Source organism: Cuculus canorus, chromosome 1 (genome assembly GCF_017976375.1).
Source record: "Cuculus canorus isolate bCucCan1 chromosome 1, bCucCan1.pri, whole genome shotgun sequence".
Taxonomy (NCBI): Eukaryota; Metazoa; Chordata; class Aves; order Cuculiformes; family Cuculidae; genus Cuculus; species Cuculus canorus.
Window position 1 is genome coordinate 6946023 of NC_071401.1, and position 23070 is coordinate 6969092.

The window sequence follows — 23070 nt, forward strand, 5'->3', positions numbered from 1 at the left end:
GAATTTCACTGCTCCCTTTCTTCAGGCTATCTTCCTGATGACTCCTGAAATTCTCCTTCTGCCTTTTCAGCAGACAGGACTGCAGCCACCTTCCTCTCTTTTCTCATCAAGGAGATACAGTTTGCTCTGGTCACACCACTGAACCACTCCCTGTTGTTAAGAAAAAGCTAGAGTTTGTGTGACCCTTCGAACTCCGCTTTGTTATGAAGTCAAAACCACACCCTAACACTTACTTAGTACATTAAAAATGAAAGCTTTGGGGCAGAACCTTGTTTTACTGTGTGAAGAGTGCAAAAACATGAATAACCTCAGTTTTCTTAGGCAACTTGCCTCTTTGAAAACTGGCCTAGTTTATGATTTGGCAAGTGTCTGAAACTTACAGGGGAAAACCAGTGTATATTTAATTCTAAAGTCTAACTGTATTATTTTATTAGAGGTGATTTAAACACATATCTGGAGAGTATAATGCTGCATTTATAACACCTAAAACAGAAAGGGAAAAACACTGTAGAAAGTATCTTTTACTCATTCTAGAAATAACGTGAATGTATGTGTCATAGAAACATAGAATGTTTTGGGTTGGAAGGGATGTCAAACATCACCCAGTTCCAACCCCCCTGCCATGGAAAGGGCCACCTCCCACCAGACCAGGCTGCCCAAGGCCCCATCCAACCTTGAACACTTCCAGGGATGGAGCAGCCACAGCTTCCCTGGGCAACCTGTGCCAGTGCCTCACCATTCTCACAGTCAAAAATTTCTCCCTCATATCTTATCTAAATCATTCCTCTTTCAGCTTAAAACCATTACCCCTCATCCTTTCACTGCATTCCATGATAACGTGTCCCTCCCCAGCTTTCCCAGATCCCTTTTCATTACTAGAAGCTGCTCTAAGGTCTCCCCAGAGCCTTTCTCTTCTCCAGGCTGAACAACACCAACTCTTTGAGCCTGTCTTCGTAGCGGAGCTGAAATCCCAAAGCATGGACTCAATGCCTTCTAGCCCAGCAACTATCTTCAAAAACAAAGGACCTTTGCCCCTCCTGCAGATGCAGGGAGGGATCAGCCCACGCAGGCGCCTTCCAGTCCCTCCAGCCACATGGCGACAAAGGCCGAACTGCCACCGCCTCGCCTCGCCTCGCCTCGCCCACCGCCTCGCCTCGCCGTGATTCGCTGAGCGGGGAGCAGCCGCATCCTGATTGGCTGTAAGGGGAGGTGCCTCGCTGTGATTGGCTTCCGGGGAGACGGCGCTCTGTGATTGGCTATAGCGGGAACAGCCTCGTCGTGATTGGCTGAGAGGGTCTCCAGGGCGAGCGAAGTGCGCTGCTGTTAATGCTTGGGGCGTGGCCGTTTTGGCGCGAAAGGAGCTGCGTGTCTGCCGCCTCGTCTTCGAGGTGAGGGCTGGACGCCTCCCGTCCCGTCTCCGGTGGTCTCGGTATGTCCCTGCTCCAGCCTCTCCACCGTCGACCTCGGGGCACCTGCAAGGACAGCGGAGCGCTGGGCGCCGGCTGGGGAGGAGACAGAGCGCCTCCCGCGTCGAGGAGCAGGAAAAAAAGATAAATCGGCGGGGAGGGGGGTGTGAGGATGCTGTGTGGGAGCAAATAGTGAAAGGAAAACAAATAGGAGCAGGCTTTAAGGGAAAGAATTTGGGTCTGTATGCCTGGGTGTGGGTCTGTTGGTGGTTAATGGCTTCAAATTGTGCCAGGGGAGGTTCAGGTTGAACATAAGGAAAATATTCTTCACTGAAAGGCTTATTGAAAAATGGGCTCATGACTGGGACTCCACCAGTCAGAGCTGTGTCCCCTGGCAGAAGGGAAAGGAGGGACTTATTTGTAGTGGTTTAGTGTGTGTGGTATTACGAGGGCTCAATGGCCAAGTTGGATGGTTCGTTGTACAGCCTGATGTGGTGGGAGGTGTCCCTGCCCATGGCAGGGGGTTGGAACCGGATGATCTTTAAGGTCCCTTCCAACTCAAACCATTCTGTGATTCAATGAAAAGGTTTTCCCTGGCAGAGGCTGTCCAGGAAGGTGGCTGAGTCCCCATGCCTGAGGTATTGAAAAGGTGGGTGGATGGGGTGCTCAGGGATTTGGTTCAGTAGTGGACGTGTGTGGCTGGGCTCCGTAATCTCAAGGGTCTTTTCCAACCAAGCAGTTGTATGATTCTGTGGATCACAAATAGAGAGTGAAGGTTCAGTGCTGACAGGAAAGAGGAATCTGATCAGAGTGAGGATGTGTAGGAGCTTAAAGGATCACTAAGATTTAAGGCAAGGGGTGAGTGAAAGTCATGGGCAAAACGCTGCTCTGAACCAGCCTTCTGAGCAGGCTCAAGGTGATCTGAGAAGCAGTTACTTTTAGAAAAAGTGGAATATTTTTCATTTAAGCTAAAGTAAAGTTTCATCTAAGTAATTTTATTTTTTGGAAGTTAGACAGAATGGCCCTCTGATTGCATGTTTTCTTTCAAACAGTGTGTTTACTGTTCGTTCTTCGGAAATGGTAATGTTGTGTGTGAAATATGATCTGTGCTGAACATATGCGTCTTCTTCTGTAATTGGTAGTCTTCCTGTATCTCAAATGCAAGGCCAGGCAGAGCTGGAGCCAGCTCCAAATTAGCAAGAGTTTTGACTGTTGTGAAGTTCATAATAACATTAAAATGAGTCCTTTGAAAGTAATAGAATCCGCATGCGATTTCTGGGAAAATTTATACACATGTATGTAGGTGGGAAATGTGTTCTGTAACCAGCTCTTATCTTGCTCCACTATTGATGGAGATTCTTCCCTCATGTTTCCCAGGCCTGATAAAGAATGTTTGCTTTCTAAAACTCCTGAACAAAACTGAGAAAGTTTATTTGCCAGTTTTTTTGGTTTCAATACAGAAGTGAAAATAAATGATAGTAGGCTTTAGGGAAGAGAATTGGAGTCAATATACGCTGAGGTGGCTCTGGGTTGCAGACAGGGTGTGAACCTGCAGTATTGAGGTATGACGGGAAAGTTGTGGATGCCCAGTCCCTGGAGGTGTTCAGGGCCAGGCTGGATGGGGCCTCGAGAAGCCTGGTCTGGTGGGACGTGAGGGGGCTGGAACTAGATGATCTTTAAGGTCCCTTCCAACCCACATCATTCTATGATTTAGGCCAGAGTGGGTGAAAGTCACGGGCAAAACGTTGCTCAGGCCGAGCTTTCTTCTATTCAAAAACCATTTGGACAATGCCCTCAGACAAACTGTATGAATGTTGGGGCTGTCCTGTGCAGGGACTTGCAGGGATTTGGACTTGCAGGGACTTGCAGGGACTGTGCAGGGATTTGGACTCAATAATCCTTGTGGTTGCCTTCCAACTCGGGACATTCTATAATTCTATGCTGTATTGTCCAGAAGGAGGTTCAAAAACCTATAGTGGTTTCACCTGCTTTGTCTGGTAGTTGTAAGAGCAGTGTAGTGGAGTAGCTGGGGAATGCAAAACGGGCCGCTGCCTTGTTGCATTTAAAATATGTGCTTTTCAAGGAAAAAAGTGGGTGTTTTCTATGAATACTGTGTCTGTCTTTTTCATTTTAATCTTTGCCAAGAGATGCAAGTAATATGTAGTGTTGGCTCAAATGAGGAAAGTGTATGGCATAGAGAATCTGTTACCTTTTCTAAAATCTGATGCGATCTTGCATAGAAAGAAAGAGTTCTTGGTAGCGGACAGTAGTGAAGAACTGAAGAACAATGGAATGTATGGGCTTTAATATTTTCAAGTTCTGACAGGGTGATTATTGAGACCATGTAGAAAATAATGTTTATTACTTAAGTGTGTAAAGCATGCAGTTTGTGGGAAGTTTTAGCATTTTGAGTAAGCTCAGGGAAAAAGAGATGTTAAATGCATCTTGGCATGTCAAATACCAAGTTATTAGTGTAAGAATCAACTTTGTAATCCAAACTGGGAAGGACAAAGTTTTAGAAGCAAAGGATATAGCAGCAAAAATGTTTTATTTAAGGTGCTTTGCAAGTTAGCTAAGTTGGGTGCTTTAGACGCACAGAGAGCACACCTGTTGCAAGCATTTGGAGCCTTTTGTCTCTTTCTCCAATTTTCTGTCCCCATTGCTCAAGGGTTGGGGCTCACAGTCTTCCATAGATGGCTTAACCTATCAGGAGCCCAGCTCCTTTTAGGTAGTTGTTTAGCTCTTCAAAAACCTGCATGTCTTATACAAAGTAGCCAAGCAGCATACTCTCCAAAATGGTTGAAGCAAGCAAAATGGCTGAAGCAAAATCTTGATCTTCCTCTCACATTAGGCTACTGATCTCTCATATTGATCTGTCTGTGTGTCTATACAAGCAAATAAATCACTATTGATTTATTCAATATATTTTTAGCTAAATAAGAATAGAATGAATGAGATTAAAATTGATTCTGTAACAATTTATTAATGTTGGCTTTAGTTACCTTAAATGCTGCATACTTAAAAGCTGTAGTACCATCTTCATGGACGATGAATTCAGTATCATAGAAGTAAATTGCTTCTCCAGTTAAAAGAGGATAACAGAATTTTTTGTGTGTGTGGTGTGTGTTTAATGAACTGCAGCTTTATGATATTCGGTAGAAGTGGGCAAGCTTAGCTCTAAGAGAGTGGAAAGCCAAAATTCATGTTTGATTTCTCGTGATCTTAGACCTTTAATTTATTTCTGAAGGCAATATCTTAAGATACTAGAAGAGGACTTTACAGTACCAAGTCAGAGAGAAATTTGTGTCATACATCAAAAGCTATGAGTGTGGAAGGTAAGGCTTTTGGATCTTGACTTTAATTTCCAGCATTTTTGTGGTGGGCAGCGTTTGCTGTTACTTTCTGCTTCATATAGTTTCTTAAAGATGATAGATAGGCTGCCATATTTGATTAATGCGTTTAGTTACTACTTTTCTACTACTTAGCAAGAACAATGAATACCTTTCCCTTTCCCCTCATGCTGTTTTTGTTAACAGAGGTACTGAAAAGTTTGCTTTAAAAGAAACCTTGGGTTTTGGGGATTTTCTGCTTGAGTGTCTTCTTTTTTTCTCAAGAATTGCAAAATTGTGTTTAGTATGTAGTATTTATGGATGCTTTATAAAGCTAATTTTTTTCACTGTACTGTATGTACACATTTTGAATGCGTGGGGGTGGTTTGGGTTTGTTTTTTTTTTTCCTTTTTGCCTTCCCTTTCCTGTGTTTATCCTGTCCTGAATATGGCGACAATGTAATATAGCTAATTGATAATACCCTGGTCATTACATGCAAGCAAGCCTTTGTAATTCCCAGATAACTTCTGTGTCTGTTTATCTGGACTTACATTCCTAGCTTTCAAATTCTGTCATTACAAAAGCCAATGTCCAAATTTATGTTGACTTGACGAATACTGTCTAGAAGACTATTCTGGTGGTCATATATTCCTGTTTGTCTCATTGATGAAAATGCCATACAGTTAAAAACATTCACAGTCAAATGTTTCCCATGCTTGCTTTTACAGCATTAGATGATGATGTGGGAGATGAAGACAGTGATTTTCTTGGTCTCTGTGCTCCAGAAGTAAGTTAATCTAAAGCTTTCTGTTCAGTAGTCTCCGTGGTGGTCTGAAATAGTGGTATTACAAGTTCTTCGGTCTTTTCATTGAAAGTGATTAAAGCAAGGTCAAGTCCCATCTGGGGTCAGGGCCTGCACTTCATAACCACCTGCTCCCCAGCAGGTCTTTGGCCGTATTTCTTGTTATGCAATGTTGCTCTGTAGTGCATATCTGATGTTCAAAGTCTGGTTTTAGGAAGGGTTATTTTTATGATCCTCATTACTGCCCCATATTGCCAGCTCTTTTTCAACTTCTCATCTACCCATTATGTGCAAGAAAAACCCTAGTGCATATGTGCACGGTGGGTTTGTTTGTTTTTTAGTAAGTCTTTTCCTGTGAGCTCCCAAATAAAAGGACTGAAAAGACTATTAAAAAAAGAAACTTCACATGGTAATGCATAACTTATGAATATATTTCTGTTTCTGTGTTTAAAAAAATGCTCTGCTTGTGAATCTTGTATCTTTTATGACGTGCTAACGCCATTTGTTTCATAGAAGTCTATGTTTTGGACAGACATTTTGGTTTTTTTAAAAGCTTTTAATCTGTGCAAAAGAAAGGGTTTGACCATTCTGTTTTTTCTGTTATGAAATCTAGATTTAGCTTTTATTGCAAAAGATAGATAGATTATATGTGTGAACTTAAGTCCTATCATTAAACTTCATTGTAATTAGGTTTATTAATGCAGTGTTAGAAGTTTTGCATAATATTGGGAAAAATACTCAAAGCGAACAGGAAATGAGCATTGCTTTTACTAGGAGCACTTGTCATTTAGCACAAAGATACACTTGCGGCTAAGAGCTTTGCCTTGGAAACAGTGTTCTTACACCTCCTGTTGCTCATTTCAACAGCACTTACTTTGAGGCTTGGTCCCATTGCCATGATCGAAGGTGTACTGAAGAGGAAAACAAGCTTACAGGACACCTTTCATTTGATTCTGTGTGTATGTGTGCGCGCAAATAAATTGCATGTATTTAACAAACAAATTCAGAATCCATTTTTCAGGAATACTACAGGGTAAATGTTCTCGGTGTAATTCAGGTGAGCTAAATATTTTGGGCCTGTTTGCAGCTATAAAGCTGCTCAGAGCCCTAGACAGAGCGTGAGCCCTTCACAGGAAGTGTCTCTTTGTCAAAATGGGAAATTGGTATAGTACATGTTGTCCTTCAATTGTGTTAAGTACGTTCATATTTATTGGCAAACCTTTCCCCAGGACAGCAACACTACGGAAGATATTGATGAAGTTTTGCACATAGGTGTTCGTAATCTCAGCCTCTTGGATAATGGAGACGAGGTGGGTGAAAATAATCATGTAATATTAAACCCTAGCCTTGACCGAAGCTTTTTGTTACAAGTAGTCATGTATTAATATGCTGTTTAAATGTGTTTTTACTGCCTTTTATTTGACATCTCTTTTGGCCTTCAAATGTTCGTGCCATTTCTGTGAATATACAGCTTTAAATTCCAGGCTGTAGTTTGGAGTTCACAGACTACAGGAGTAGTCTGTAAAGAAGTACATGAGCTTCTTCATAATTAAAAGTTACTAGGTCAATCCATATGTTTAGTAGAAACATATATAAACCAAACTTTAAGTAGGAAGCTTGTGGTTCCTTGGATCAGGGTAAGATTCAGCATTTGTTATTTTCTAGCAACTGTGCTAACTTCGTATTTTTCATGTGCCTCTTTCTGGATTTAAAAGTAGAAAAGAAATATGGGCAACAGAGGTAATGATTTACATGTTTTGCATATTGTGTGTTAAAATCAAGTAATGCTTTTTTGTGCATGGTATAAAACAGGAACTGGATAATGCTGTTAATAGGTTTTACTGAGTAACCTATGAACTTGATAAGTGATAATTATTTTATTTAAACTTCAACTGCTTTTAAACATGCTGTGGAAAAGCTTGCAGTTCTGTCTTGGCCATGTATTTACATTTTACCTGTATTCTAAGATACTTGGGCATGGAAGTGTTTAATGATCCAGAAATGTAAAGCAAATTAATTCTAGGATGCGCAATCTTAACAACCTGGTTTTTAGTGTCTTTTTAACTTGTTTTGTGGCAGTGGCTGATCTGTCAGTTAAGTGAGGTTATGCTAAATATCTAATAGGTATATGAATAGCATCTTGTAAAAAAAAAAAAAACCTACCTTTTCAGCAGCTGTAATGTAATACCTTTTGCATACAACTGTAGTCTTCCAACAGTTTTTCAATGAGAACTGCGAACAGTGTTGCCTGAGATTTTTCACAGTCTCTTCATAAAATGTAACCATAGCAACAAAATTAATGATTAGCCGAGAGAATCTTTATTTTAGTGTATGCTCACAATGAGTCAAAAAAAAAAGGTGTAAATCTTAGCATGCTACTTATCTGTGTATGGTGCTGCACTAGTGTGTCAGGTAAGGAAAGTGAGGCAGTGGGCCCAAGATCTGTGTATTTCTTCCTTTGTAGAGCTAAATACTTCATGAGGATCCAGACAGTGCAAGCTGACTAGAAGTTAGAGAAAAAGGCATTTATGAGCGATCATTTTTCCTCCATTACATTACGTAACCATCCTCTAATTTGCCTTTTTTTTTTTTTTCCACCAACCTAGTGTCACTCTTTCTGGTGGAACGTTGGTTCCTGTCTTACTGTTCATTGCTTCTGTTCTGAATTCTAAAACAGCAAGTAATGTGATAATAATGAAGTTGTAATAATGAAATGATAAATGTATTGTTTTTCAATATTGAACAAAATAGGTGCTGAAATATTTGGAATTGAAAGTGAAGCAGGAAGGAAATGAAGTTGAAGAAAATGTAGATAGAGCATTTGCTGAACTTACTTCTTCTCTCCTGTCAAGGTAGTAAGCTGTTTTGTAGGGTGGTGGCAGTGAGTTGTTTTTATCAATAAGTTATTTTTAATTCAGATAAGAGCCTTGAAAATAAAATTTATTCGTCTTCATAGAAGTATTTCATAATACCTGTCTCTGATTTATGTGCAATATTTTGCGCTTTCATAGTGGCATCTTGAAGCTGGTTTGCATGACTGGAAAATGCCAATGTGTGCAGCCTCTTTTCCGAGTTTCTTTTTTTCATGAATATTCCTAATGATGTTAGTTTTCTGAAATAGCTTGATAGCTAAATAGGGGTTTTTAATATTGTCATATAGTGGATGATTGGTTTAACAATAAGAGTAACTTCCTAAAAATTTGACTTTCTGCAAATTTACAAGCTGATAGGAGCCCAAGGACACTTTATTTCTTCATTTTAAAAAATATTTATATATTCACATTGGAGGGGGATGAAGGGTGCAGGGAGAATAGTATCAAAGCTTATGATTCCAGAAGAGCCGGGGCAAGGGAGACCTAATAACTTAATAGACAGATTTACAAAAAATCTGACTGTTTAGTTTTCAGTTGGATGCATATGGATATATCAGGAGGGTTGAAGGGAAGAGTGCTTTCAGTGTTTAATAAATCTATTTTTTTTCTCCAAATGAAGTGGCTTTTCAGTGTGAACTCTTTAACTATTGCGATTCCTCAAGTTATTGAGTTTTCCATGCTTTCTACTTTTCACTGTTTGAGGAAAATGTTTGATATGTATCGACTTGTATTTGGGTATAAGTGGCATTTGTGTTTCATGGTTGAAGTTGGAATATGTATAGCTGAGTGCTTATTAAATTGTAAGAAGCAATGTTTTAATACAGGAAAAGAAAATTGTGTGCAGAATTAATGAAGAGCATAAACACCTACAGTGCCGATATTGCAGAAGCTAAGGAAGTCATTGAAGAGAAAAAAAAGTGCTTGACTGGTGCCATAAGGCTTGCAGAGGAATTAAAAATTACGCCTTCTCTAAGAACCCATTGTGATCTCGCTCAGGTACCTGTTCCTGCACTTTGAAATGATTGTATTCCTTAAACACAAATTAAGTTTGGATTGAAAATTTCTGTTATCTGTCTTGCAGTTTGCTGACCTCAGTATTGAAGTTTTTGCATTAATGTAATCTTGCTCTACCCGTGCCTCCCCCCCAGATTTATATTTGGTCTTGGTCACAAATCAGGGTCTTGTTACTGATGTGAAAGAATAAAGGTGGTCCTTGCTTCAGAGAGTTTGCTATCTGAAACAGCAAATGAGGGGCAACACAGGAAAATTGTGACACAGTACCGATGAGTTAAAGGGTGTTGTTTCTCTCAAGCTATCAAGCCTTTTCCATTCTGGAGCTTTCCAGCCTTCTCACTGAACTACTCCAGAATTAATACCCACTTGGTCCCAGGTCTTCACATACTTCCTGCCCAGCACCTGCCTTGCTGTATCAGACTAAAAGTCTGCCCTGTGAAGTCTCCTGTCTGACAACAAAGGAGAAGATGCTTGAAGGAAGAATGTAAAAACCTGGGCATTTAATGAGTACTGGAAGTTGAAGATTAAGGATTTTATAAGCAGTAGGATACATCAGAGTCATTGCACTGAATGAGCATTACCTTATTGAATCATATGTTTGTGTAACACTTCCTTGAATGTCTTTGTAGTTCTTGTGACATTGTGTATGTGTGTATATATGTACATTATACGTACAATGAATTCCACATTTTAATATTTAAAATAAGGTGTATATAAAGTAGCTCCCTCTGGTCTTTCTAAATGTGCTACCCAGTTACTTCCTTTGGAGCCTTTGTAGACCTTGTGTTGGGAATGTGTTGATGAAAAATAATGAAGAACTGATCCTGTCATTCCTTGAAGTGTGATTTTTACTCTCATATTGCCTGCATCCAGTTGTCACTTTCCAAATGAAGAAGCTTGGTCTTTCTCATCTGACCCAGAAAAGAAGTCTGATCCCTCCTTTTTTCTGTCATTTCCATCTTGCCCAGTGTGGCTTTTGGATGCTGGCACTCATCGCTGTCCTCCCATTGGCCTGCTTTCTTACTTAGAAGTCACATTCTCAGCAGCTGTTCATACAAAAGGAAAATCTGACTCGTGATTATGTTTATACTACAAAATTCCCAACCATTGGGTCTTAGCAATGTAAGAAGACAAAATTGAGCATTGACTTTTGGTTGTTAATGAGTAAACTCTTGGTTTTTTCTGTAAATTTAAAGATGTTCTATTCTGGCTTTGTCATGTTTTAGATAATAGGTGTCTGTATATTCTGCCTTTTTATGTAATAAAAGCTAAGAATGTACTTATTAATTTCAGGTCAGTTACAATTTGAAGTTGCCAGTCAAGGCTGACCTCGCAAGAGTGTATAGTTTGGAAAAAAGATCTCCAAGGTAAATGACTGGAGTGGGAGGTATATTGAGAGGTAAATCGATGCGCTGATTATCTTAATTACAAAAAAACCTGTTAATGTAACAGCGAAATAGCAGAAATTAAGCTGCTTTGCCTTCATTTTACTGAAGGCCTACCAGTGGTCCTATACAGCTGGGCCATAAGGCTGGTCAGAATATTGTAATCCTAGTGTATAAAGGCCACATTCAGAAACTCTGAAGGAGAGGCAGAACGAAGATGGTATTAAGTTGGAATATTTTGGGGACCACGTTACATTTCAGGACATGGAACCAGTCTAGGGAGAAGAGTGGTTGTGTCCATCAGATTATGTCATAGAGGAGTGAAGCAGAAAGTTGATTACTTGCATGCAAAGTGCTAAAAACTCATAAAATTATGGGCTCCTTTAGGTTGGAAAAAACCGCTAATATCAAGTCCAAATGTTATCCTAAAGCTACCCAATCCCCCACTAAACCATGTCCTTAAGCACCATGCCTACATGTCTTCTAATTCACAATATCTTAGAATGGTTTCTGTTGGAAGGGACCTTTAAAGGACATCCAGTCCAACCGCCCACAGTGAGCAGGGTCATCTTCAGCTCGATCAGTTTGCTGGGAGCCCCATCCAACCTGTTCCTGAATGTTTTCAGGGGTGGGGCATCTACCACCTCTCTGGGCATCCTGTTCCAGTGTTTCACTGCCTTCGTCATAAAAATGTGTTACTTCCATCTTGTCTGAGTCTGTCCTCTTTTAGTTTAAAATCATTGGCCCCTGCCCTATCGTGACAGGCTCAGTTGAAAAGTTGGTCATAGCTTTCTTATAAACCCCCTTTACATATTGAAAGGCCATGGTAAGGTCTCACCAGAGCCTTGTCTTGTCCAGACTGAACAACCTCAACCTTCCCAGCCAAATACCTTCAAGGATAGTGTCTAAACCACTTTCCTGGACAGCCTGTTCCAATGTTAGATTAAAAAATTATGATGGCTCCTGTTAGTTCAGCCATTAGAATATGGATACAAGAATCTTCTAAATCATATTTTGGTAAACTTAGTGACATTTTAGGTAGGGCCTAGTTGAAGATAATGTCAGTGGTGAATGAGGATTTCATAGAAGCCTATTTAAATATACAACGGCAAACTCTCTCAGCTTGGAAGAAAGCAAATGCATTACAAAATCAAATTTGTTTGCATTGGGAGACCTTTTATAAGGGTTTCAATAGAACAGGGGAAAACGGAGATATGGCGAAGGATGAGTGTAAAGGCCTTGTATGCTGGTGCCACTCCAAAATTAACACCAAAGATGAAAAATTTGACACTAGGAGGCACATAGGAGTTCAGGTGGATTCTGTAGACATAAGATACTGTAGGGCAAAGTGGAGGTAGGTTTCTCAAAGGGTGAGGGAAGAGGGAAAAAAAATGGGCTGTTCAATACTGCTTACAATTCAGTTTTCACAAATGGTTCATTGTAACTGGGCAGCAAAACTGATTTGGTTGAATGAAGTTACAGGTACAGTTTTGTTAGCCTCACTGTAAAAGATTTTGCTAGCTTTCATTGGTAAAGTAAATGGCTGTTTATTAGTGTAACTGTAAACAGCAAAAAGAGTGTACATTTTGGATCTCAGTTATGGTTTTGTTCTTCAGGACTATTGGAGAAGTCATTTTCTCCATGCAGAATAATTTATTGAACTGAACTGGGCATAAGTGGGAAAAGTTAGTAGGTGAACATTGGAGTATTCCGTTTATGGGAGAGAGAAAGCAGAAGGCGAGAGATTTTTTTCATTATGAATGTGAAGATAAATGACCAACCGAATCTGTTGTTAATAGGAGTGGAGGAGTGAGACTGGAGTAGGTAATTAATCTCTTTGTTTTGCTTCTCCGTAGATATTGTCTTGAAAAGTACCATGTCTCAAATTGTCAGTGTAATTTAGGTGTTCTTGTCATCTTCTGTGATGTCTTGTCTCTTCCCTTCTCTCAAGATTGTTCCTGAATACTGATGAGATTACACCTTTGATAAAAAAACTGGGCAAGATTGAATGGGAAGCAACAGGGCAGTAAGTATTTTTTTAAATAAAGAGAGTAGGTACAGGAGCTTACCTGTTCTTCCAGTGGCTATATATGTTTTGGAGATCTACGTTTAAAAGTCAAAAATAATCTGTGTATGTTTATGGGTTTCTAAAAGTGTAATGAAACAAAGCAAAATTTCTGATTCTGGCATTTCAGTCAGTATTCCAGTTAATCCAGTTAGTGTTTGGGTTCTGATGTTTCAGGTTTACTTGTGTTTCACCCAATTGTTATTTCACTGTATGATTTAAGTTATCAAGATTTTTTTATGCTGTGTGTCTTCTCAGCTGTGGCAGGAATTTAACGATACAGTCATAGAAACATGGAATCATTTAGCTTGGAAAAGAACCTTAAGATCATTGAGTCCAACCATAAACTAACACTGCTAAGTCCACTACTAAGCCATGTCCCTATGCACCATATCTACATGTTCATAGTGTATGGAATAGAACATTTAACATTTCAGCATATGAAAATTACTTCATGGAAGTGTAAATATCTAACATCAACAGCAAATACTGAATTTTACAGGCTTTTTACTTAACCGTCTAAATACTGATTACATCAAATGCTGAAAGGAATTACTTAAGGTGAATTTGTACCAGAAAAGAAATAGACTTTTACTTCTAAAATTACAATTGCTTTTGTGTTATCAGTCCCCTTCTTTTATTTTTCGCTGTGGTCTTTGACAAAAACTTGAGCAAGTGGAATGGAATCTTAGGGCTGTTGTACACTGGTTGTGTTAAAAGAGGCGTATTGCGTACTGTAATATTTGCAAATCCTGCAGGTTACAGTGAAGAGTAACTCAGTACAAAAGCACCTTACACTTCTGTTTTTGACAGGAACTATATCACATTATAAAGTTCTTTTTTTTTCCGAATAGTTTGTGTTTGTACCTGTGGTCTCTGATCATTTAAGCAGGAGTAGCATTTCTACTGAGCTTTGCCTGAGAGTATGTACCATTTCTGTGCCGATCCTTTTTAGGTTGCAGAAGTCATGTTACTGTTTTTGTTGACCTTGGTATTCAAATACATAACAGTTTATTTCAGCCAACTTGTATGAGGTGTGTTCTTAACATAGTGATACTAATTTGTGTCCAAATAAATGTTTTCACAAAATATAGCGAAGACGATGAGCTGTACATTCGTCTTGATAATGAAGAAGAAATGCTGGGCTGTGATACTGAATCATCTGTAGGGAATATGCCTCTGGCACTTAGCAGAGAAAGTAAAATGAAGGCTCTTGCAAATAAACTTGATGTTCCCAAAGAAGTGAAAAGTACTCAGGTACAAGAAACACTTCCTGTGATATGTCATCAGAGTATTCCGGCTCCACCCGATTCTCCATCCAACCGTGATGTTGTAATAGAAGAAGTATTTGAAGATGACCTGGAAAGTAAGTTTTCTTAATATGTGATGCTTTTAGTGTACCGTTGTTGAGCATGATGTTACTTATGTGTTTTGTTTGTCATTATACTCAGCTAATATGAATTCTTTAGTGATGTCTGTATTTCAGTTTATCTTCTTTTGAGCTAGCAGCGTTTCTTTATTGTCCTCCTTCAGGTTAGCTTAGTGAAACCTTTCTCACAGATTCTCTCCAAGAGTGGTCATAAGTTGCTGTGTCTACCTGGGTAGTTCTCTGACTCTTAATAATTACAGTCCCCATTGGAGTTAATGATACTGGTTCCTGGAGGATGCTTTTCTGGCAGTTCCCTTGACTTCCTGAATCTTCTCCCAGGGCATTGTCCTATGTTAACTAGCAGTAACAATTAAGTTCTTCATCTTGGCAGATTTTCTCTGGACTGTATTAGTAAGAGTGTAGCTAACAGGTCCAGGAAGTGATCCTTCCCCTCTGTTAGGCTCTTGTGAGACTGAATCTGGAGTAGAGAGTCCAGTTTTAGACCTTGCAGTACTGGAAAGTCCCTATTATACTGGAGCGAGTCCAGCACAGCCTGCCAAGCCGATGTCCAGGAGGAGCTCGGGAACAGAGTTGAAGACATTAGGAACAAGTTGGAACATGGACATTCCAATTAGATAATAGGAGGAGGAATAAATAGATACATTCCACAGTATAATTAAGATATATTTTACTTCAGAGTGTTCTATGTCCACAACGTATGTAGAAAATCGCCATGATTAATAGTGCTTCAGGAGAATGAGGGTAGAGAGTAGGGGTGGTATGTAAGTATTCAATAATAGAATCCCATGGACTTCACAAAAGTATGTCAGAACAAAATTCCTTCAAACTACAGTTACGAGTTTTGCATGTTTGAATCTAAGAATTTTAATGATAGTTTTTTAGTCTTGGAATTGGCATATGGGCTCGCCATATGCACACAGTCCACTGTGTGTGCCTCTGTTTCTGTCACATCAGGTAGGAGAAGTTTTGCCCTTGCAGTACTCCTACAATACATGTAATTTGTCTTTGTTGTGTCGGCTATGGTACTACTTATGTACAAAAACTTAACTAACCTAAGTGATTCAACTTTCCTCCTAAAACAATAAACAGTATTTCCCACAGATGATTATGCTGATGAACAGAGGAAGAAAGTCTTCAAGAAGGAAACAAGCAAAACTGGTTAGTGGTTTTCCTATCTAGTACATGGTTTAATTTACTGGAAGGGATACATCCTCTATGCAGTGAGGGCAGACAATTTGTTGTGGAGAGTAGGACATATAAGTTACCGTTCTAGTTGGGATCAGGAACATACTAGGAAGGAGACCGTACCTAGTTAGCGATTATTTGCTCACATGTAAGAGCCATCTTTGGAGCACATTGATTGTTTTCCTTCTAGTTAAAACTAGTCTGAGAGGTGCTTGCAATGCAGATGTCATTCTTGGTACCAGCAGTTCTGCTCTGTAAAAACACTTCCTTGTCTGCTCTTCTTGCTGTCATAAAGAATAGAGCATCTTTTAAGATTTGCCATAAAACCACTTAGTTTTGGAAGGTGCAGTGCAGAAGTCACAAGTAGCTTTCAGAAACTCACTATTGGCAGTGTTTCTCACCTGGCAGATACTTGACATAATGATAGCAGCACTAGCTGTGAACCATGGGGCCCATTTCTTAGGTCAGTATTTTGTATGCTGAATTTTGAACTGTGTTATCTTGTTCTCCCTCTGTGTTTGGTTTCTTAAATTAGGAGTGAACAGATAAATGTACGAAACTGAGAGTAATTTGAGGAAATAAGTTACTTTGTTCAAAAATTCTGTAGGCAGAGTTTGTGCAGTGCATTGAGGTTTGCTCATTGTTGAGTGTAAAAGGTAATGGAAGTTGCAGAGTAGAGATCGCAGTATTGGGAAAGAAAGAAGCCCTTGAAAGAAGCAGCAGATGTGGAAAACGCTGTTGCAAAAAGATGTGCCTTAATATAGGAAACAACAATATTGGCAAACAGAAAAGATTAAGGAAACCGCATTTTTTTTTTTAGTTTTGTTTGTTTGTTTGTTTAGGTTTTGGTTTTCTCTTTTTTTACCTCAGAGTCATAAATGTATTCTCACTGAAAATCTATCCAGTCACTTGTGAGTTCACTGGCTGCTCTTAATGGGACTTAAGCATTTTAAATCCATAACAAGTTCCGTGGAAATAAATAGCAGAGAAATTCTCCTGATGCCCATACTGAAGCCAGTGTAGTGTGTGCTCAGCCTTTATTAGGCACTTGAGTATCTCACATATACACCAGGAGAACAAGATCTTAGAGAGATGAAATAGTCATAAAGTTACTTGATGTGATTGTCTTTATCATTAGTATGCCAGAATTTCTGCAATATGGTTTCTTTTTCTGATTGAGAAGTGTAATTTGAAGTTCAAAATAACAAGTTTTTCATTCTTTCCCACTAGTTTATCAGATGAATAATAATTGATAAATTTTTCAAGTCCTTTTCAGGCAGCTGTGGTTTGTTGGGATGTTTTGTTTACATTCAGTTTAAGGAACATTCTCAAACAGCTTAAAGACACCTCTTCTGGATCCATCTGGTTGGAGTGATCCAGAATTGACCAAGCTCCTCTTAGGGTTTTTGGATGTATTTATCAGTCTGCACTGGTCTAGTGAAGTGAGTGTTAATATGTACTTTTCTTGGTCTGCTTAAACAAAGCTAGCTGACTCATCACATCATTGAAGATGCTAACCAGGTGTGATACGGATGACCTAGTGTTCCTATAACCAAAATATTTCAAGTCTCTTAGGCTTTTTATTCAGATATCGTCTTCTCCACTGGAAATGCCCAAGAGCAATCTTGCATCTGTTCTGGACAATGCATTTCCAAAACTTCCAAGCGTGGTCCTGCTTACATGCTCAGAATGCTTCAAATGCCAGATTCTTCGTACAGTCTTCTGCTTGTGATCAGTAACAGTTCAGAGGCGGGCACAAGTTGGCAGACCTTCGAGACTGCAAATCTGTCTGTTTACTTTGCCCTGATAGTCAGGTGGCATTGGATCTGATCTAGGTGGTGCTATCCATTTTTGGCAGGAAGTTTTGTTGTTTAAAATAGTCTTGTAGGAATTGAGTTGCTGGGCTTGTAAAACATCCTGACCTATCTACCACCTTTGGCAAGTAGCGTCAGAAAGAGAAGCTGGCATTTTGGATCCCGAATCTAGGGAGGTACCTGTAGTAGAAAGGATTTAGGTGCTTAGGCAGAGGTACTGTCTTAGGCTCATTTCTTGGCTGGCTTTAGGCTATTCTTTGATCTTCCTGCATAACTTTATGAAAGTGCTTAGCATACCTATTTTTAGAGATAGGAGTCTTATTAATTTGCTTTCTGGAAGCTTCCTTATTCTCTATTAAATAAAGGGAATAGAAACTCTGAATTACCTGCTTAAATTCAGGAAGTGCTTTGTAAGCAGTCAGCCTTTCGTTTTGCAGGCTATCTTGAGGGTAGTTCAAAACAGGTTTAATCAGAAGGCAATTGTGGCAACTAGTTTAAAACGAATGTGAGCAGTCTTGTGAGATTTAAAACTGGCTCTTCCCTCTCACGCTTGGTTTCTCAGCTGTAGGGTTAGTCTCAGGGTTTTTGTTAGACCTTGTAAACGTAATCATGTTTAATAATAGTGTTTGGAGTAACTTGGGTAGTGTTTGGTAATCTGTTTCATCTCTGTTTCATCTCTTACTCAGGTTCAACAGAACTAGTGTTCGTAAGCCATGTCGTAAATCCATGCCACTTCTATGTTCGGAGATACTTCCAGAAGAAAGAAGCACGGGTTTTGGAGACAAAATTAGAAAACTTTTGTTGTAATAAGAGTTCATATCTCTTGCCTTCAAATGTTTTGGAATTAGGTAAATTATTAATTTCTAAAGGTCTACACTGGCTTACAATACTATCTTGCGTTATGTCTTCCTTGGTATCCAGTTCTTTTTTTTTCTCTCTCCCCTCTACAGTTCTTTTCAACTTAAATTGAGTGCTTAGAGTAACCAACAGTTGAAATGCTTGTCTGTAAACTTGAATGTTTTACAGTATCAGGTCATACTTGTTAACTGATAGTTCCTTTTCAGTGTGTGAAAAGTGTATGCTCTCACCACAAGAAGGATGTTGAGGTTCTGGAGCATGTCCAGAGAAGACCAATGAAGCTGGTGAAGGGGCTGGAGAACAAGTCTTATGAGGAGCGGCTGAGGGAACTGGGGTTGTTTAGGTTTGAGAAGAGGAGGTTGAGGGGAGACCTTGTTGCTCTCTACAACTATCTGAAAGGAGGTTGTAGAGAGGAAGGATCTGGCTTCTTCTCCCACATGACAGGGGACAGGACAAGGGGGAATGGCCTCAAGCTCTACCAGGGGAGGTTCAGACTGGACATGAGAAAAAAATGTTTCACAGTGAAAGGGTCATCAGGCACTGGCAGAGGCTGCCCAGGGAGGTGGTTGAGTCGCCTTCCTGGAGGTATTTAAAAGACGGGTAGATGAGGTGCTCAGGGGCATGTTTTAGTGGTTGATAGGAATGGTTGGACTTGATGATCCAAGAGGTCTTTTCCAACCTAGTGATTCTATAATTGTTCTTTTTCGGTGTATGGATTTTATTAACTAGCCTAGTTCTTTGAATACTTTGGTAAATCAGCTTTCTCTTATGCAAGCGACATTGCCTTGAGGTGGATAGATATTTTTTTTTTTTAGAGTTTACTATCTGGGTATAAACCTTTTGGGAAGTATAAATTAAAGACAATAATGCATTGCGAAATCATTAAAATTATTTTCTAACCCACACAATGACAGTGTTACTCATTTCTAGAAGGTATTTAGAAAGCTGATATCAACTTCAATGGGGTTTGCTGCTTTACTAAGAGGTATAGAAAGTTTGCCAGAAATTACATCTTAATACAAGCCAAACGCCTCCTAGCCTTACAGACAATGAATGTGGGGAGAAAACTTCAGGTGGCTATCCAGGCAAGTCTTTTAATGTCTTTGTGTCTTTATTTTAACAGTAATGCTATCATTACCTGTGTGGAAGATAGGCAACAGTGGAATATTATGCAGAGCTGTAATAATACTTACAGTGTGAAATACCTGCAGATACTGAGTTTGATCTGTCTTTTTATTTGCTTCTGTATAGGTGGTAAAATTTTTATTAAGAACAGGGAAACTGGAATGTGGTGCCGTGGAACTATCACTGAATTAATTCCCCTAAAGAGTAAACATAAGAAGAATTCTTGCCCAGTAAGACACCGAGTTTGTGATATTGCACTGCTGGAAATATTCCTGATTGATTTTGGGAGCTCTGTAGTTCTAATTTTCTCAGGGTATGTTTACAGAGAGAGGTTTTTGTCTGCAATTGTTTCCTTAACTGTTGTCACTCAAAAGGAACTCTACTAAAGAAGCATGTCTTCCATCAGCTTCACAGAAGCAAATAATGAGATATCTGAATGACACTAATGTTCTATGCATATGTCCCACAAGAAAAGTGGCAGTATATGTAAGTGCGCAAGTGTACAAGCTCTGGTATGTTAAAATGTTTAACTTAGATTTGCACTGCAAACAAGAATACACAAATCCTCAGTGTTGGAAAAAAACACCAAGAAATGTGTTTCATTGATACTTTGTCATTCTGCTTCAATGGCGTTGATGTTATGGCGATCATTGCAATAATGTCTTTAAGTCAGGGGTTTGGTTTTATGGTTTTTTTGGTATTGTGTGTTTTGCTTTTCTTTTAAGTTAATACTGCATTTATTCCCATTAATAGATATGTTCCCGCTGAAAGGCCTGAAACTGCTACTCAGACTATTGAAACAGATGACATTTGTTTGTTTGTAAGGAAGCCTGATCAGAATATTGAGGCAGAACTTGCAGCTATTCCTCCTTTAGCAGTACGATGTTCACTGAAGGATCTTGTTCCCAAAAATGCAGTAAGTAAAAGCTGTTGGTACTATTTCAGGAGAGTTTCTCTTAAAACTTATATTAAAGAACATAATTTACACTGATCTTATTCTAGTATAAACGGAAGGAAACTTGAGTATGGTGTGTTTTTCAAAAAAGTTAAATCATCTCTTGTAAAAAGATAAATTGCATTGCTTTTGTTGGAAAGGAAATGAGTTTCTAGCAGTCTGTTTTAAAAATCTCTGGGTTTACAAATACATATTTCAGATCTAAGTCTCACTACTCCTACTCTGGGTTTACAAATACATATTTCAGATCTAAGTCTCACTACTCCTACTCTAGGCATGCTTTTTTGTCAAATCTAAAAACAAATTACAGAACTGGTACTCCTATTTCATGGCTGTCTGATACCTTTATGCAAGTAGTCACTTTGAAAATCATCCAAACAGAAGAAATAGCTTTAGAATTTTTAAGAGAATCTTTTGGGGGATTGTCCTTTGCTACTTATATTTTTTTACCACATATTGAAAAGTGTTATTTCTTCTCTTTCAGTATAACAGCAAATAAAGTACTGTCAGCTTTATCCTTTTAGAAAAAGGACATAGATTGCAGAATTGGGTTTTTTCAATGTTCACTTACTTACAGGCTTTCTTTATATTTGCACCATTTGCAACATGACCCTTTCTGTGAACTATGTCCAATGTAGCTGTGCATTTCTGACAGTATAACTCTTGGTTGATTTGGGGTCATTTTACCAGTCTCATGTTGTCTGAAGTAGTTTCAAAAAGGAAGTTCTGGAAGAGTTTTCACAGATGGAAGTAAAATGGCATCCTTGTATGGGCTTTCATTTTTTTCATACCTAAAAAGCGCAGATTTGCAGTATTAAATGAGAAATGCGTTAACTTAATCCAAGAGAAATAAATTCAGACAGGCTTTTTCAGGGTAGATAAAACATCGAGAAGGATGTGGTGGTGAGGAGGAATGTGTAAATTGACCAAACTATGTTGTAGAGTTGTATAAAGAGTCAGAGAGATAAGAATATATTTTCAAATTAATTGGGAGAGCAGAAATGTAAATCTTGAGATGAAACAGCATATGACAATGCTTGTTTATCTGTGAGGAGAATTGGAAGGGATGAAATGTTGCATCTTTAAAAGAAACGTGATAGAAACTGCATCCTTTTGATCTGACTCAGTTTTATGCAGTTAAAAAAAAAAGTCCATCTTAGAATACTGTTTCAACACTGTCCTGGCTATGGACTAGATTGTTTGGTATTTCATCTATTCAGACACAGCTGTGCTTCCTTCCTTGCTTCTGTTTTGTTTTATTTGTGATGACTATTTGTAATTTTTGTTTAAACATTCTCTGATATGTTCATTAACTTTTTCTTTCTTCCTCATACAGAATGAAGGTTGGAGAGAGGAAGCAAAGACAAAATTTTTAGGAATGGTCAATAATACAGCTGTTTCCATGACCATATTTAGAGAAGAGGATGGTGTTCTCATTGTGGATTTGAGAAAACCTCCTCTTAATAAAATAAGCAATAACATGCCAGTGTCTCTCAAGGATGCATTAGTTTTTTTAGACTTGGCAAGGTATGTGTTGATTTCTTCAGTTTACGCTCTTATGCCATAGATGATAACAGCATAGAATCATAGAATAGAATTATAGGATCACTAGGTTTGGAAAGGACCCACTGGGACATCGAGTCCAACCATTCCTAACAATCCCTAAACCATGCCCCTCAGCACCTCATCCACCCGTCCCTTAAACACCTCCAGGGATGGTGACTCAACCACCATCCTGGCAGGTGGTGGGCAGCCTGTTCCAGTGCCCAGTGACCCTTGCCATGAAAAATTTTTCCTCATGTCCAGCCTGAACCTCCCCTGGCAGAGCTTCAGGCCATTCCTGCTTGTCCTGTCACTTGGGAGAAAAGGCCTCCTCTTCACAACCTCCCTTCAGGTAGTTGTAGTGAGCAATAAGGTCTCCCCTCAGCTTCCTCTTCTCCAGGCTAAACAACCCCAGCTCTCTCAGCCACTCCTCGTAACACTTGTTCTCCAGCCCCCTCACCAGCTTCGTTGCTCTTCTCTGGACGCTCTCCAGAGCCTCAACATCCTTCTTGTGGTGAGAGGCCCAGAACTGAACACAGTATTCGAGGTGCGGTCTCACCAGTGCCAAGTACAGAGGGAGAATAACCTCCCTGGACCTGCTGGTCACACCATTTCTGATACAAGCCAAGATGCCATTGTCCTTCTTGGCCCCCTGGGCACACTGCTGGCTCATGTTCAGTCAGCTGTCAACCGACACCGCCAGGTCCTTCTCCTCCAGGCAGCTTTCTAACCAGACTTCTCCTAGTCTGTAGCGCTGCATAGGGTTGTTGTGCCCCAAGTGCAGGACCCGGCATTTGGCCTTGTTAAACCTCATGCCATTGTCCTCAGCCCAGCGGTCCAGCCTGTTCAGGTCCCTCTGCAGAGCCTCCCTTACCCTCCAGCAGATCTACGCTTCCACCCAGCTTAGTATCATCCACAAACTTGTTAAGGGTGCACTCAATGCCTTCATCCAGGTCATTGATAAAGACACTGAACAGGGCTGGACCCAGTACCACGCCCTGAGGAACCCCACTTGTAACTGGCCCCCAGCTGGAGTTAACTCCATTTACCACCACTCTCTGGGCCCAGCCATCCAACCAGTTTTCTATCCAGGAGAGCGTGCGCCTGTCCAGGCCAGAGGCCAACAGTTTCTGAAGCAGAATGCTGTGAGAAACTGTCAAAGGCTTTACTGAAGTACAAGAAGACTACATCCACAGCCTTTCCTTCATCCAGTAGTCAAGTCACTTTGTCATACAAGGCGATCTGATTAGTTAGGCAAGACCTACCTTTCATGAACCTGTGTTGACTGGGCCTAATCACCTGGTTCTCTTGCATATGCTTCCTGATA

General features: G+C 39.7%; 1 protein-coding gene across 4 annotated transcripts in view; it reads left to right on the top strand.

The window, feature by feature from the left end:
- The first annotated feature begins 1352 nt into the window (after nucleotides 1-1352).
- The window catches only part of RNF17 (ring finger protein 17), a 48282-nt gene continuing 26564 nt past the window's right edge, over nucleotides 1353-23070 (top strand). For 3 of the 4 annotated variants that reach the window (XR_008451932.1, XM_054078097.1, XM_054078113.1), the window contains exons 1-14: nucleotides 1353-1429; nucleotides 4654-4741; nucleotides 5464-5522; nucleotides 6767-6847; nucleotides 8289-8389; nucleotides 9235-9406; nucleotides 10718-10791; nucleotides 12761-12835; nucleotides 13969-14240; nucleotides 15354-15422; nucleotides 17950-18111; nucleotides 19373-19559; nucleotides 20000-20162; nucleotides 21538-21728. Coding sequence is in view for 3 of the 4 variants with exons in the window: in XM_054078097.1 (XP_053934072.1) it covers nucleotides 4729-4741; nucleotides 5464-5522; nucleotides 6767-6847; nucleotides 8289-8389; nucleotides 9235-9406; nucleotides 10718-10791; nucleotides 12761-12835; nucleotides 13969-14240; nucleotides 15354-15422; nucleotides 17950-18111; nucleotides 19373-19559; nucleotides 20000-20162; nucleotides 21538-21728 (1619 nt within the window). In the remaining variant the exon portion in view is untranslated. The remainder of the gene's footprint in view (nucleotides 1430-4653; nucleotides 4742-5463; nucleotides 5523-6766; nucleotides 6848-8288; nucleotides 8390-9234; nucleotides 9407-10717; nucleotides 10792-12760; nucleotides 12836-13968; nucleotides 14241-15353; nucleotides 15423-17949; nucleotides 18112-19372; nucleotides 19560-19999; nucleotides 20163-21537; nucleotides 21729-23070) is intronic. The other variant, XM_054078106.1, reaches the window with a different exon arrangement.